The 16,325-nt window shown below is 40.6% G+C and overlaps 1 protein-coding gene across 4 annotated transcripts in view; it reads right to left on the reverse strand.

The window, feature by feature from the left end:
* Window positions 1-16,325, reverse strand: part of NDRG3 (NDRG family member 3) — a 60,735-nt gene that overhangs the window by 17,164 nt on the left and 27,246 nt on the right. For all 4 annotated transcript variants that reach the window (XM_032462255.1, XM_032462253.1, XM_032462254.1 and 1 more), the window contains 6 exons: window positions 8,606-8,711; window positions 7,417-7,537; window positions 5,998-6,060; window positions 4,877-4,937; window positions 3,735-3,821; window positions 1,800-1,856 (listed from right to left, as the gene is read on the reverse strand). In XM_032462255.1, the coding sequence (XP_032318146.1) occupies window positions 1,800-1,856; window positions 3,735-3,821; window positions 4,877-4,937; window positions 5,998-6,060; window positions 7,417-7,537; window positions 8,606-8,711 (495 nt within the window). The remainder of the gene's footprint in view (window positions 1-1,799; window positions 1,857-3,734; window positions 3,822-4,876; window positions 4,938-5,997; window positions 6,061-7,416; window positions 7,538-8,605; window positions 8,712-16,325) is intronic.

Here is a 16,325-nt window from a genome sequence, read left to right on the forward strand (position 1 = left end):
GCAGGAAAACGGGGGGGGGGGGGGGGCAGATTCTTGTAATAAGCCCTGCAGAACTTCTCTGCTCTAAAATATGTGCGAATTTGTAACCTTGATAAAACTTAATCTCAGTAAAAGGAGAAACTATGGACTCTGGAGCTGCCTGATCTGGATTCAAACCACTTGCTATCTGGATAATGGTGGCAAGTTATGTTGCCTCTTTGGCCCTCAGTTTCTCCAGTTTAAAATAAATCTAATAGAACCATGTGAAAAATAACTGAGTTTGTGCCTTAAGGTACTTGTCAAAGTGCTTTACACATAATGAGTACTCAGTAAATACTAATTTTCTCCCCACTTACCATTTTCCTTCAATGCACAGGCTACAGTTGAGCACACATTACTCCTATTTATATTGTTTTCATCTCCCCAACTCCAGACACCTCAGAGCTCTCCAAACTTACTGCTCATTTATTCCCTCACTCCTTCACAGGTCGTCTGTGATATTGTGATTTATGTTAAGACATATATATTTGGTCTTCATCCCATTCCTGGTGCAGAGCTCCTAAAACCCCTAGCATTTCTGAAGTGACGAGAGTGATAAATGTATCTTGTTTTGTTAATGAAGGGACTTTAGGAAAGCCCCTAAGTAACTTCTAGATGGAACAGCCCCTGTGATTAGAGGGTTGGAACTTTCAATCCCACCCCACCCCGACCCCTTGCCCAGGGAAGGGGAGAGGGGGTGGATGTTGAATCAACTGCCACAGAATCACGTCTTGGTAGTGAAGCTGCCATAAAAATTCAAAAGGATGGGCTTGGGAGAGCTTCTGGGTTGGTGACTGTGTGAAGGTTCTGGGAGACTGGGGAACACTAGAGGGCATGGAAGCTTGGCGCCCCTTCCCACATGACTTGCCCTATGTATCTCTTTCATCTAGCTGTCCTGGGTTATGTCCAGTAATCTAGTACGTATACTGTTTCTTTGAGTTCTGTGAGCTGCTCTAGCAAATTAAATCCAAAGAGGGAGTGGTTTGAACCTCTGATGGACAGCTGGTTGGTCAGAAGCTCAAGTGACAACCTGGAGTGGTGACTGGTGGCTGAAATGGGGGGAGGGGGAGTGGTGGCGGTGGCGGCAGTCTCACAGGCTCAAGCCCCAACCCGTGAGATCCAGACCTATCTCCAGGCAGATAGTGCCATAATGGAGCTAAACTGTAGGACACCCAACTGGTGTCCGAGAACTGTTTGGTAGTGTAGGAAAAAAAGTACACAGGGTGATTGCTGTGAGAATCGTCTTTCTCTCTGAAAAGAGAACTAGGGTCCCCTCTTTCACCCTACAGTTATTCATATAATTGTCACTTCTGTAGACTTCAGTCTCCTCACCAGTAACACATGGGGTTTGAATAAGATCATCTTTAAGGTTCCTTCAGCACTAACATTTCTTGGTTCCTTTTTCTCTGAAATTTCTATTTCTGTGAAGCCTTTCCCAGACCTCAATATAGCTCTAAAGATGTTTGGTGAGGCACGTGATGTTGTCAAACATGAACAGATGGCATGCAGCTTACAGGGAACAGGTTGGGGTGGGGTAGGGGTGGGGGGCAGGTGGTGCGTGCCTTCTCTCATCTCTCCAAATGCCGGAGCCACGTGGCACTGAGTAAATACCTCTCCTCTAAGACTGGCCTTTGCTGGGCCACATGCATCTCACACGGCACTGGAAGTGTTACCCACTGGGCTCAGGTGAGTTCTAAGGCACCCCTTCTTCCCTGAGGTGAATAAGACTTTTTGCTGGCAAGCCAATAAACACAGCTCTCCTGGCTGGAACGGGAACTTACCTGCCCAAAGTGATGAGCCAAAATAATGTCCACAACGTTGGTTGTCAAGCCTGAGAGCTAAAAAGATAAAAAATGTTGTGTCAAGGGAGTAAGCATAGGTAAAAATTTATTAAGCTGTGCACTTTACAGTATATATGTTATCCTTTGACAAAAAAAAAAAACATAACTCAGTGTCACACATTTTCATGAAACAGTGGTTCCAAGAAACACAAGAACAAGAAACAAACCAGAAAAAAAATGAAGTCTCCCTTCGAGGGTAATGATATAGCCTGCTCTGAAAATAGGTGGCTGCACGAAATGCTGGCTATTACTTCTTTGGAAAGTTGAGACACGGAACTCATGGTTATTAGCTACCTCACTCCTGCCTATATTTCTGCCTTACACTGGATTTATGGCTAATAAGGATTGACTTACAACCATTTCCAAGCCATCCACAAGAAAAAAAATACATTTTTCTCCTTTCCTCCAGTTTTTGCTATCTTCATTTCACGGAGTGGGAGGAAATGGCCATGTTTACAGAATGTTCTTGCGTTTTGAATATTTTTCTCCTAATTTTTCCCATTTCAAAACTATGTATATCACAGTCTAATAAATGCATCAATCTGTGTCAATCTGCAGACTGTTAGTCTATTTTCAAAAAAATTCCCAGCTCAAATTATGTTGCTGATTCCCTTTATGGCTTCTTTGTTGAACTTATGCTCAATTCTTACTGCTGACTTGGATCAGAGGTGAAGTATCAAGTTGGGGGTGGAGATGGAGGAGAGGAGATAAGGGAGACAGACATGGATAAAGGAGGAGCAGGACCACAAGGTCCCAGAAAGATTCAGGAAGAAGTCCAGGAATCTCCACATGGGTTACCAATGATCCACAGGATACAAATTAAATTAGAATTAATAACCAATTTCATTTCATGTTTAATACTCATAAGGTCATTCTGAAGTTTTATAAGAATTTTTATTAAGCTGTTTCACATTATTGAGAATGTTAAGGTAAGTTTTAATGTACTCACAAACTAGATAGGAATCAGAACAAATTCTCAGTAAGTCAGGTTGTAAGAAAATTTCCACAACATTTGGCTATAGCATTGTTAATATATTTCATCCAAAGCTAAGATTTGCATCATTCCTCTAGAAGTTAAACATGGGGAGGAATGGATAAAGTTTTTAGAATCTGGTCTGCTAGTAGATGGAATAATTTAATCTTTTAAAATAATTATACAGGGGGAGGGTATAGCTTAGTGGTAGAATGCATGCTTAGCATGCATGAGGTCCTGGGTTCAATCCCCAGTACCTCCATTAAAAAAAATTTTTTTTTTAATAAATAAAAAGTGAATAGGCAACATTTTTTTAAAAATAAAATAACATAAAAGAAATACATATTTATCATAGAAAATTAGAAAAATATAGAAAAAAAGAAAAGAATCATCTATAATGCTACCAGCCAAAGATGTAACTACTAGTAACAAATTATTTTCCCTTATGCATGTATGTATTTAACAAAACATTATTGTCTGTTTTTTAAACATGAGAATTTTCTCATTTCCTTAAATAAACAAGACTTTTTTTGGTCGCCTATTATTCCATTCATGAATGAGATTCATAGACAATGGTGAATAAAAGAAGGGAGATGCAAAAGAATACATACTCCAATTATATGACATTTAGGAATAGATAAAACCAATCTATTTTGTGAAAGAACTCAGAATAACAGTTACTTCTGGGAAAGGGAGAAAGTATTAATTCAGTACAGAGCTGGAAATATTCTGTATATTGACTGGGTGGTGATTACCTGTGTAAACATTCACTAAGCTGTATACTTAAAATTTCTTGCCCTTAACTGTATATACCTCAATGAAAAAGTAAAAATAAAAAACAGGTAAGAAGCCATTTTGAGAAGGGACCAAGAGATGAGCCAATGGACACCATCTGGTCTTACTTTGGAAGCTGCCCAGTCAATCCAGCCTTTGGCGCAAGGGTCAACGTTAATGAGCACGAGACCTTCCACAAGCTCCGGGTAATTGAGCTGAAATGAGACAAAGACAACTGTATGAGAGCCCCTCCCCCAGCTTCTTCTGAAAATACTGGAGCCTGGCTCATCAGCTCTTACTAGGCCTCAGTGCCTCAGATCTGAACGTAAGAAAGGTCAGAGAGGTGACAGGGAGGACATTTAGAAAAACAGCTCTTTAAATCTAACTCAGCGTCTGGAAAATCAGCTTCTTAAATCGCTATCAGAGGATCCTGCCCTGCAAGGATCTATGGGGGAGACGGTTTTTTATTTCCAAAGCAGAGGAGGGCACCTGGTATCTCTATAGTTGCTGCGCTCATGGTGGGCGGGGGGGCGTGGGGCGGGAATCTCCCCTGCTGGGGCAGTGCCCTTGGACTTCGTGGCACAGGGGCTGCTGAGCTTAGACTGGCTATTTCGTACTTATACACTTACACACTAGGGGCTTAAGTTTTTTCCCTAAAACCACATAAATAGGTGATACCACCTATTTATGAAGGCATCTGAGAGTTCCTTAAATAAAAATCAATATGAACATTTCTATGCAAACTCAAAACTCTTCAGCTTACTATTTTCCCTTTGATTATGCCAATTATGCTCAATATAGAAAATCTGATTAACAGATAAATTATAAAAAGCAGAAAATAAAACCTCATAGTATCTTACCACACACACAACAACAATCCCTGTTAGTATTTTGGTATGTTTTCTCCCAGTCCTTTCTTATGCTTATTTATGTGCATCTGTATTCTAAACTTTTTGTTAAGGTTATAAAGTATGTGAAATTGCATACCGTTATATGCTCTTCTTACAAAATTTTAATGGCCGTGTGAAACTCCACCGTAAGTATTCCCTAAGAATTGCTCTTTACTGATGCTGTATGGCCCTCACTTGTGATTTTTCAGGTGCTGCAAGTACAGAGTAAGGCTTTACACAAACCTGTGTCTGTTGTCGACAGAATTTACAGAAAAACTGACCTAAGACACACAACAGTTCCTTGTCATTTAACACAGCAGTAAGAGCTGTGACCTAGGCTGTGCCCCAAGGGCATTGAGACTAATCTTCCACGTACTTACTGCAAATCTGCTGAGGATGTAAGCTCCAGCTCCAACTCCAACCCCAATGATGCTTTTCAGACTGTGAACGGGACACACCAACATGGACAGGGTTAACTCATTTGGAGGTAGTGTGGCATCATGGAAAGAATACAACTGGATTCAAATCTGGCTCTCATGCTTACTGGATGTAGAATGTGGTCAAGTTTCTTTAACTTCCTGAGCCTGAGTTCCCTATCTAAAAAACAAGGATACGACCACGGACTTCTAAGTTGGTTTTAAGGGTTAAATGAAATATGACTAAAACCTGGGCGTCACCCTTGACAGTTCACTATCACCTCCATGTCCAACCCATCAGCAAGTCCTATAGAGTCCACCTTCAAAACATTTCCATCTGCCTCCACCTACTTCATTCCCTCCCCTGGGCAAAAGCCAGTACCAAGCCATTGTTATTACTTGCCAGATTGCTGTAATGGTCTCCCTGTTTTTTCTCATTTACTGCTCTCTAAACCATTCTCTCCACATCTACAGTAATCCTTTTAAAAAATGTAAATGGCTTTACTGATGTGCAATTTATGTATCTAGAGTGACCATTCTGAAAGGCTAAAATGGATATCACCCCCCTACTTAAAACCCTTCAGTGTTTTTCCCTTTGTCTTTTGAATAAAATCACAATTCTTACCTGATCTGTGAGACCTATGTTATCTGGTCCTTGTCTACTTCTCGAATTTCACCCTGTGCCTTTCTCCCACTTGCTCACTTGCTCTCGGGCCTTTTCAACTTATTCCTTCTGTCTGGAATCCCCGTGCCCTGGCTCTTTCTAGGTAGCTTTTTCTCCTCCAGGTCTCAACCTACATAACTCCTTCTTAGAGAGGCATGCCTCAGTTCGCCTTATTGGTGCGGATCCTGCCCCCATTCCCTGCTGCAACATCCCCACTGACTTCTGCTCTATCACCTAAGTCGTGAATTTTGTTTGCTTACCTGTTAATTATTTCCCCACTAAAATGTAAGCTTCACACTCCACAAGGGTAGTGACCACACTGTTTTGCTCACCATCATACCCCTATAGATCAGACACACAGTACAAAGTGTGAAAAACAAAAAACCAAAAACCACGTGGGAGAACTGCAGAATGAACTCACTTTAAGTGGGTGAGAACAGAAAGCAGCATTTCAGCCAGCTCATCCATTGTGGGGTACTGGTACCTGAAATCCAGAAGGATATCTCCTGAATTAGAATGCACTCACACTTCCCAATCACTAGAACGGCTAGAAAAGCACAGGGTTCTAGGTAAAAGCACTCCGTTTGTCAAAGGAGGTGATGTGGTACCTGGAAATGACTGTGGCATATTGTGCGACTCTCTACAACTGCCACATTAAGAAGAAAGCAAAACAAAAACAAAAACAAAAACAAAAACACAAAAACAAACCCTATATTTTTCTATATCCTAAAGAGCAATCTCTGGAACCAGAGGAAGTCATGTGCAAAAACAGGAAACATGGCTCTCTCCAGGGTATTTCCAAACCCCTAATAATCACTCCAGTTGGGGTTCAGGTTTAGTAAACTTTCAGGGGTAAGAGTCAACTGAGGAAGTGGCTCTTGGTCTGCTGCTTATGTCAGGCAGTTAAATGCACAAGTAAACAAAGCTTTACTGGGCTTCAGCACATGGTCACAAATCCTGGGCTCTGCACCATAAATGCCGATTGGTATTACTTAGGCCTAGGATAACACGGTTACTTTATTATTTACTTTTGAATTTGGTTTATGATATAAACTACTAGTCAAACAAGCCCAGGAACTGACTCAGGCTAGGAATCCAGGAAAAGCAGGGAGAAAGTATGTAAGGCACCGTCAGGATATTATTTAAGAACTATATAAGTGTTGGCTGTTACTCATCTGCCAGGGTCTGTTTCCCAGCAGTCACTGGCAAAGGCAGCTCCGCAGATGAGTAAAGGGAGAGGGGAGGAATTAGCATTCCACAGCCCGCGCTTTCACTCCTCCAAGGTCTTCTCAATAATTGTAATGCCCGGGGAAAAGCCATGCAAAGCAGGCTTAGCATGAGGCTAAGAGCTCCACGTCCAAGTAAAATGCACCTCTAAATTGGAATAAACGGTTACACCAACATTCAAATTCTGTCACCAGACTGGAGGGAAGGGCAGGGTGCACCCAGGAAGCGTGGAGGGATCTGCGTTTGGGCCTAGGTAGTTGGGAGCTTCAGGGAGGGACATAAAAATGACAGATTTTAAATAGATGAGGAAGGGGACAGATAAGAGACAGTGAGAACTGGGTGTTCCAGACCCTTGTGCCTTGTGCTTATATAAAGGCCATCCACGGAGGGTCATTCCTGGATACAGGAAAACATGCAGTTTTCCTGAACATACTGTGCGTAACAGTCCTCTCAGAGCGAGGAGAGAAAGTACGTGGATGGTCAGTTGATGAGCATAACCTGCAGGCTGTGCTACAATCAGCTGGGAGGGAAGCACACGTTACTTGGCTCACTGGAGCTCAGTTGCCCGCTCTCTGAGAGCATGTCTTCCAGAGGGTCTTGCTTGTGGTCTTACCCAGTTGGGAAAGGGGGTGCACCTTCCTGCTGGCCTGGAGCGTCCACATGACAGACAGCAAAATGCTGGGTGATCTCCTGCATATCCTCAAAGTTAAAGAACGCATTGAAACAGGACTTATCTGCAAAAGCAAAAATACTCTTAAGTCACAGGCTCTTCATTTCTCCCCAGTTTTCCCCTACTCAATAAATTCCACATCATCATCTCTTTTACTCCCTTTGAATCACTGTCCCACTAAAGTGAGGTGTCCGAACAATCTGCACGATCCAAGCTGCCCTAAAAGCTAAATATCAGATGTCTCAATTACTTGAAAACAACTAATCCTCAATTCAACACAACGTCTAGAGTGCAAGCCAATCCTGGTGTTGCACAAAACAATCTTACACCCATAATACTGTCATTTTTCATGTATCTTATGCCCCTACCCAACACAGAGACACTGACCATATCCCAAGAACCTGGCTACAGTGAGTAACTTGGGCTGCTTACACTTACCATGGGGAAGACTGTCTCTCGGCAAAACTGCTGGGGTGCAGGGGAGGGTTGCTGCTTCAATTTCTACCCTGTTGGTATAACGGCTTAAATTCCTTTTCATGCTAAAGAGGCCACAAAAGCTCCAACACTAGACTGTAGCCTCCAATGCAGGTCACCTCTGAAAGCCAGAGGAGTGTGGAAAAAAAGGCATGTACACAGATTCTGTGTGCCTGGGGCTAGGGCCACAACCTTACACTGCCATCCAGAAAAATCCACTTAAAGTCACTGATGACAGGCTGTAGCAAGAATACTTTTACTAATTCACTGAAGAGCTCACAAAAAAGTTCAGTTCAAATAATTTTCTAACCTGAAGTATGAAAAAAACCAAGTATAGATTAAAAAAAAAAAGCAACTGATTTCAGTTCTACTTCCTTAACCAGTTCATCATACAATCTTCAGTCCTTTAACAGATATGACACATATGAGACACAGTGACAGATAATTCCAGTATCCTCTCCCCAAATGGATTTTCCCTGCACACTTCCCAGGAACTTTAATTCTGCCATGAACACATGTAGCACGAGGAGGGAAGGTTAAGGCAGAGAGGAGAAAACCTATGCTCTATTAGAATAGTGGGGTTTCTTGTGTGCTTTTTAAAAACAGACAAAGATTACGAATCATAATAAAAAGGGAAGGTATAAAATCAAATACATACGATTGAGGCCAATGTCATGGTATGTCAGAATAACTGGTCTGTTTCCCTTCGGTAGGCCTCTGATAGTGACGTGGACCATACCATGAGTTGTTTCTATATCATGTTCCTGTAACAAGAGAATGTAAAGGTCTCAGCAAAGGCAGAATGGACCTCCCAGGCTGCTGAAGTGTCACAACACCTGATTCATCGTTCTTTCCCACTATTCACATCACTGAATTATAAGCCCACCAGAGAGACGTTATATTACACAGAATATTCCTACTTTCTAATTCCTTTTGCATGAACAGGAAAACAAACGAGGGAAGAATACATCTTATCTACAAAGCTCACTTTCTTAAGTGGGCAAAGTCAGGGATCTGTTGAGAATATGGTTACGGCAAGGAGATCAGCAAGTTGAGTAATGAGCCAGGTAGGACCCGGGGAAAGGAAAGTTAAGGAAGCAGAAGATCTGAAGAAGCTACTGAGTAAAAAAGGCAGAGGCTTCAGAGCCTCTAAATGCATGTTCAGCTACTGAAGTTCAGTAGACATCTAAAGATTCTCCCCTTTCCTGGGAGCTGCCCTGCTGTGTCATCCACACACTACAGGAATGGTCCTTGGCTACCCTGTTTGCCAACTATAATTTATGGCCATGGCTTCCTGGACTCAGGTGGGCATTTGGTCCATGCTAAGTCAGCATCCTTCCCTGAGAATTTGTAACTGGCAGTAAGAGACTCCATCCTCAGCTTGGTTCTCTTGCAAAAAGAAAACTTGGAACTTATAGTAGGTATTTCCACCACTCTAATTCCTGGTTCCAGCTGTGTGTGCTCTTAAGTTCTGAAACATCCCTGGACTGCCTCTGTTTTAAGCTATTTGGGTGGGTTTGTTCCCTGCATCCCAAAGGATTCTCACCAAAGCAAAAGTAAAGTTTAAGATGTAGTCAGAGCAGACCTCAGGAACTGAATAAAGCTGTCGTAAGTTAGTCAGAGCTGCTGGGAGCTGCACTAAGAGTGGCTGGGTGGAAAAGAAAGAGACTGTAGAAAAGTTAACTGAGATTTATTCTAGTCTTCTTCAACATCTGTATTTCTCAAAAATAAAAAAACTATCATGCCTAGTCTAGTGAATTTTTGCTGACAAAGTCAGTACCTATCTTAGAAAAGACAAGATTAACTCTGTCAGTAAGAGTCTCAGCAAAAGCAAAGGACTTCAAGGGCAGTCATAGCTCAGTGGTAGAGTGCATGTTTAGCATGCACAAGGTCTTTGGTTCAATCCCCAGTACCTCCATTAAAAAAATTTTTTTAATTGAAAAAAAAAAAAAGGAAAGGACTTCCAACTTAATTTCCTATTGAACAATGAACCTCATCAGAGCCTTGGTTCTTGTGGAGCACAGAACAATTTTATGCTAACTGAACATCAGTGTATCTCAAATTATAGGCCTCACGCTGGAGCTGATCTCTCTATCAGATCAAACCACCAGTGACTCAATGTTTCTGCTATTCTCTTAACTGCTTGCTGCCTTCTATTCGAGCCTACTCAAAGAGAAGTTAAGAAATGAAGGAGAGAATCGGGCACTGTGAACTAGCTATGAAATAAAATACAGGGTTTGGATGGGAGGAATATAAAGACATAAATTCCTGTTGCTGAATGAACATTTCCCGTGTAGTAATCTCAGACTTATTGAGGAACCCCCTCCACCATCACCAGGCTCATTCATTAAACAATTATGTATTTATTGAAGCTCCACTACCAGACCCTGGACTGAGCTCTAAGGACAAAACAGTAAACAAGAGATGTGATCCCTGCTCTCACAGAGATTATGTTCTAGACAGGGAGGCAGACAATAAACACACAAATCAGCCAATTCATAATAACAGCTTGTGAAGAGTGCCGTGAAAGAAATAAATAGGATACTATGGTAGAAAATTGAGGAAGAAGACATTTATTCTATTAGTAGTCAGGAAAGTGCAAATTAAACTCAATGAGATGTGATTTCATACATACCAGAATGGCAAAAACTTTAAAGTCAGATAATGCCAAGTGTTGGCCAAGATGTAGAGAAATAAAGATTCTCATACGCTGTTGGTGGGCATGTAGACTGGAACAACTACAATTACAGTTTGGTAATTTCTAGTGAAGTTAAGAGGTGTCTACCATACAGAAGTTTTACTTTTAGGTATAATCTAAAGAAATTCTCAAACATGCACACACGCACAAAAAGATACACAGAGATGTACATGCAGTCTTATTTTTAATGTCAAAAAACTGAAGTAGCCTAAATAGTCATCAAATAGGGAAACAAAGAAATTATGACCTATTCATATAATGAAATACAGATAAAAATGAACAAACTAGAACTGTAAGCATTAATACATAGAGAAAATCCTGAAAACACAATGTTGAGTAGAAATGCAGAAATTTATGTGTATGATACACGACTTATGTATGTAGATTTTTTAAAAAGCAACACTATATAGATAGTACATGTTTGCATACGTATATTTAAAGCAGGAAAACTTGGAGGAGAAGGAACATGCACTATCTTTAGGACTTGATTCCCTCGGAGGTGATATATTCAGAAAGGGAACTTAAGCAGGCTTCCCTCTCATGTTTTATTTTTTGAGAGAAAAAATAAAGAGGGAGAGAGAGAGAAGCCAGCTGCTGCCAGATGAGTGACACTACAGGAGAACTCAAATTGCAGGTAATACACAACGATCTGTCATCTTTACAGTCTAGTTGCTAGAGCCTTCCTTCTGTCATATCCAAGCACACAGTCCAGCTTAGATACCCTGGCTTGGCCTCAGCTGTACTACTGAGAACTGAAGAAAAAACCCAGTTTACAGTTTGGCCCTAAGGTTAGCAGGACCTCCCAAGGCCTGGTGATTGATGGGGATGGTGTGTGCGGTGGCAGCTGGTTGGGGTGGAGTGTGGAGGGGGATAGTGAGCCGTCAGGGAAGTTCAGGAGGAGGATGAAAAGGGAGATATAACAAATGGGGCAAAAGGGAAGACATTAAAAGTAGATGAGGCAATAGGGCAAATTACTTTGTTCTTTCACAATCTGGGTGAAATTCACAGTTAAAATTGGCTTATAAAATTTCTGCTCTTTATGGGTATCTCAGCCCCTACCTCCCCATAATGCCCTCAACTGCATAACGACCAAAGTATGAAAGGGCCAGGAGTCCTGGGCCCTACCCGTCAATCCTGTTGCCCTATTTGGAGCCACCCTCAGTCGTCAGTGCCTCATATAGTTTCTCTTCATTTTCAAAGTATGTGAATGTTCTTAGAATAAAGAAGATGAAAAGAAAGGAGACACTCACCTCCATGTGGTCTTGTAAAGACATCCTTTGTGAACTCGTGTGTGAATGGCTTGAACAACTCTCCATTTGGAGATGAAGTGTGCAGAGACCCTGGCTACGGAGCTGATTTAATGGTCAGGCCACTGCAGGGGACCCTTCTGCTTTAGCCAACTATCTTCTGCTTCACTGGCTGCTTCTCCAGTTACCTCACCCTTTGCCCCAGTGTTCCAGAGGGTGTGACTGCACAATCAGAGTGTCTAATGGGCTCTGGTCATAGATCTTTCCCAGCACTCTGATTGCCTACCACCTCCAAGGCTACATACCTCTGAATGTGATCCCTTATTCTCCAGGCTTACGAAGCAACCTGACATCCTATTGATCCCCAACACACTTCTCCATCCTGGGCTGCCTCTCCCCCTTAATCAAAAGTGTAGTTTAAGAGTCAGTTTAAGAATTTAAGAGTTTAGGATATCACCATTAATTGACAATAATCAATTTTCACCTTTGCTCTGAGTCCCCTTTCTTCAGCTAAATGTGCTATCACCTGAGTTATACAACCTGACTTGCCATCTCCTCTGAACTTCGTTAAATTTTGATCTTGTCAAGCCTGTTAGTGCTTCCTCTCTCTGGCCAGTCTGAAAGAGTTTCGGTAAACTTGTATGGCAATATACTCTTGGAAACATTCTTATTAGTATGAATTTTACTCTGTTTCTAATAAGCAGGCTACTGTATGAGCCTTGGGTAAAGTTTTTGTTATTTATCATATAGGACAATTTAATATAATACTCCCATTACCTTACCTCTGTGTAGTTGTATAAAATTCATTTGCATGATCTCTTTTAATCCCGTAGTGAAAGAATCTGCCTCCACAATTACTCAGCCTTCTGCCTATCAGTAAATCATTCTCCTTTTTAAAGTTCTATAATACACTTTTCCGGACTCTAGCTTCAGCTCTCCTCTCTTACCAATTATATCTTTCAGTCTAGTTCAATCAACACTCTTTCAGACACCTACTTTTACTGTTCAACTACCCACACGCTCAGACTTCTCACTAATTATGCTCTTCTTTTGAAAGCTTCCTCTGCAATATGTCAACATAAAATCTATCTTTTCCTCCTTCAAAGCCAACTCCAATATCTTTTCACATAGCCTTAGTTAACAATGAAGAGGAAAAAGAGTGAATGATTATTTAACCCATTCAACATCCCAAAACACCTTCAGAACATGGACTCTCTAGGAAAGTCTAGGTAGGAAGGGGTCTGGGTTTAGCCAATTCAAACACTCCATTCTCTGGCCAGTGAGTGGTCCAGGGATGTGCATGTGACCCCCGCCCCCCAATGAGACCCATGCTAAGCCAACAAGACTCCTCCACTGGCCTTTTCCTTCAAGTTACAGGTAAAGATCTTCTCTCAGCAGTGAGGCTGTGAAGCTGGAAGGATACAAATTTTGAGCATTTGGCAGCCATCATGCCCACGGTGAGACAGAGCTTGTCAGAGAAATAAATCCTCTAGTGACAGGGGAAAGGGGAACTGAGATTGGAGTTGGTGATAAAAAGGGCCTTAATATTTTCTATAAGATGCTTTTTTTCTCCCCAAATGAGAATAAAGTCACCTATACCCTCAGAACTTAATAATCAACCTCCCCCTCTTCCTCCCCATAAAACAACAAAACCAAACAAAAAGGGGACAGGTGCATATCTCAAGGGGAGAACCTGTGAACAAAGGCCATCAGAAAGGAAAAGCACAAAGCAGAAGTGTGGGTAGGTCAGCAATAATTCCAGTTTTCCTGGGTATGCGTGGGGTCCACAAAGGGAAGCAGTGGGACGAAAGGCTGAAAGGGGGACTGGGGCCACGTTCACATCCTTCAAGCCAAGGGGAGGAGCGCGGAACTGGTCAAGCCCTCTAACAGAAGGCAGTAGGTTGTTGAATCTCAGCTCTTTCCAGACACCTCTTTTCTGTGGAAGGAACTTTCAGTTATTTGTTTCACCTAATTCTTATTTCATGACAGGGCTCATTCACCAAGTGATCTGCAAGGGTTTAAAGCTATTTATACCCCTTTGGAAGAGGCAGTTGCATACATACATTTGAACTGTGAAACTAAAGATCAATCCTCACAGGAATGTCCTATCAATCAGTCCTCTACACAGTTACTGCAGTTTAAACAGTCAGGATGAAATTACTCAGCCCTTGGCCAGGCCTGGATTACCACAGGAGCAAGAACACCATTCTTGTGAGTTCACTCCATTATCAGCCTCTTCTACAGGAATGACATATCCTGGCAGAGAGCAGCTTTTCACTCTCCATTAATATTTATTACCCCTCTGGTAAAAGTGTTAGGCAATTTGACAAGATATGTCCAGAGCCTTAAGTATGTTCAATCCAAGAATCCATCTAAGGAAGGGGGGAGGGTATAGCTCAGTGGTAGGGTGCATGCTTAGCATGCAAGAGGTCCTGGGTTCAATCCCCAGTATCTCCGTTAAAAAATAAATAAATCAATGAACCTAATCGCCTCCCCCTCAACAAGAATCCATCTAAGGAAATAATCCAACGTGTACATAAAATTTATGCACGAAAGTGTTCAGTGAACTGAATATATTGTAAGCAATCTAATTTCTAAAAATAATGGAATAGTTAAGTCATGGTATAGCCATCTGATGAAATAACAGGCAGTCATTAGAGATTAGTTTCTTATGAGAGTTTTAAAATGACATAGAAATGAGATTGTGTTCTAGTATTGTCAGAAACGGAGATACAAAATTGTACACCCAGGGGGAGAGGATAGCTCAGTGGAAGAGTATGTGCCCAGCAAGCACAAGGTCCTGGGTTCAATACCCAGTACCGCCATTAAAAATAAATAAATAAATAAAAACCCAATTATCTTCCTCCCAAATAAAATAATAAATTTAAAAAATAATAACAAAAAGGAATAATCCAAAATTGTACATCCAGTGTGACCAACCATATACATTTTAAAATTATTTTTATAAAAATTATACACACACACACACCTCAACATTAAACATATTTACATGGTCGTCCCTGGATTCTAGGATTATGAGCTTTTCTCTAGCTATTTAAAATTCTCTGTGCTTTCTAAATACTCAACTATGAGCGTGTACTCTTATGATGACAGAATATAAAAGTAAAAACTAGAAAGAAATATAATAAAGCATGGCTATCTCTAGGTAGCAGGATTATAGGTAACCTTTATTTTTACACTTTTCTGAATTTCATAAATTGTTTATTATACACAACATACAGCATATTTATTTATGTCATATGCAAACATTAAACATTACACATAAAGTTTCAGAAATATGTGAGAAATAACAATGATGACGTTTATACAAACATGGTGATTATAACTTCATAAAAAGTACGTGTGGGGGGGTGGGAAGGGACAGATTGGGATTTCAAAATGTAGAACAGATAAACAAGATTATACTCTATAGCACAGGGAAATATATACAAGATCTTATGGTAGCTCACAGGGAAAAAAATGTGACAATGAATATATATATATGTTCATGTATAACTGAAAAATTGTGCTCTTCACTGGAATTTGACACAACATTGTAAAATGATTATAACTCAATAAAAAATGTTTAAAAAACAGTATGTGTCCATGTAGAGAAGCACTGGAATTGTCTATGGGGAGACTTGTTTGAAAATTAAAAGCAGCTTTGTGTACTTTTTTGTAAAGTTAAACATTGATTCCCCAAACTGCCCAATATTTTATCTTGAAAACTTTCAAACATACAGCCAAGTTGAAATAATTTTAACACCTGTATATGTACTGCCTGGATTCTGCCATTGATATTTTACTATATTTGATTATCATACACCTGTCATTCCCCTCAACCCATCTTACTAATCCATGTTTTTTTAATTACGGTATTGTTGATTTACAATGTTATACTAGTTTCAGGTATACAACACAGTGGTTCAAAAATTTTTATAGATTACACTCCATTTAAAGTTTTTATGAAATATTGGTTATATTTCCTGTGTTGTACAATATGTCCTTGTAGGTTATTTATTTTATACATAGTAGTTTGTACCTCTTAATCCCTAGTTGTAATTACTTTTTTAAAGCAATATATCATATACACAGAGAAGCTATACCATTTGTCTCAGCTCTAATTCCAAATTTTCAAACAGTCTCACAAGCAGAGGAAAATTAAGCAGCACTGAAGTAGACTGATGGACAATAAGCCTACTGATTCATTGTTTCAACTGGCAGAAGGCCTTCTCCTTTCTCATCAATTCTAAGCATGTAACCTCTAACAACTTCCCTCATTACTCTATACCCAAATATAACTGCTGTTTGCCTCAGGGGAGCTATATAGCAATGAAGTCACTAGGACAATCAAAGAACCAAGAGAAATGGTACAATTTTAACTATATTTTCAATTATTCAAACAAACAAACAAAAAGCATGTTGCTGATTAG

The sequence above is a fragment of the Camelus ferus genome, chromosome 19 (genome assembly GCF_009834535.1).
Source record: "Camelus ferus isolate YT-003-E chromosome 19, BCGSAC_Cfer_1.0, whole genome shotgun sequence".
Lineage (NCBI taxonomy): Eukaryota > Metazoa > Chordata > Mammalia > Artiodactyla > Camelidae > Camelus > Camelus ferus.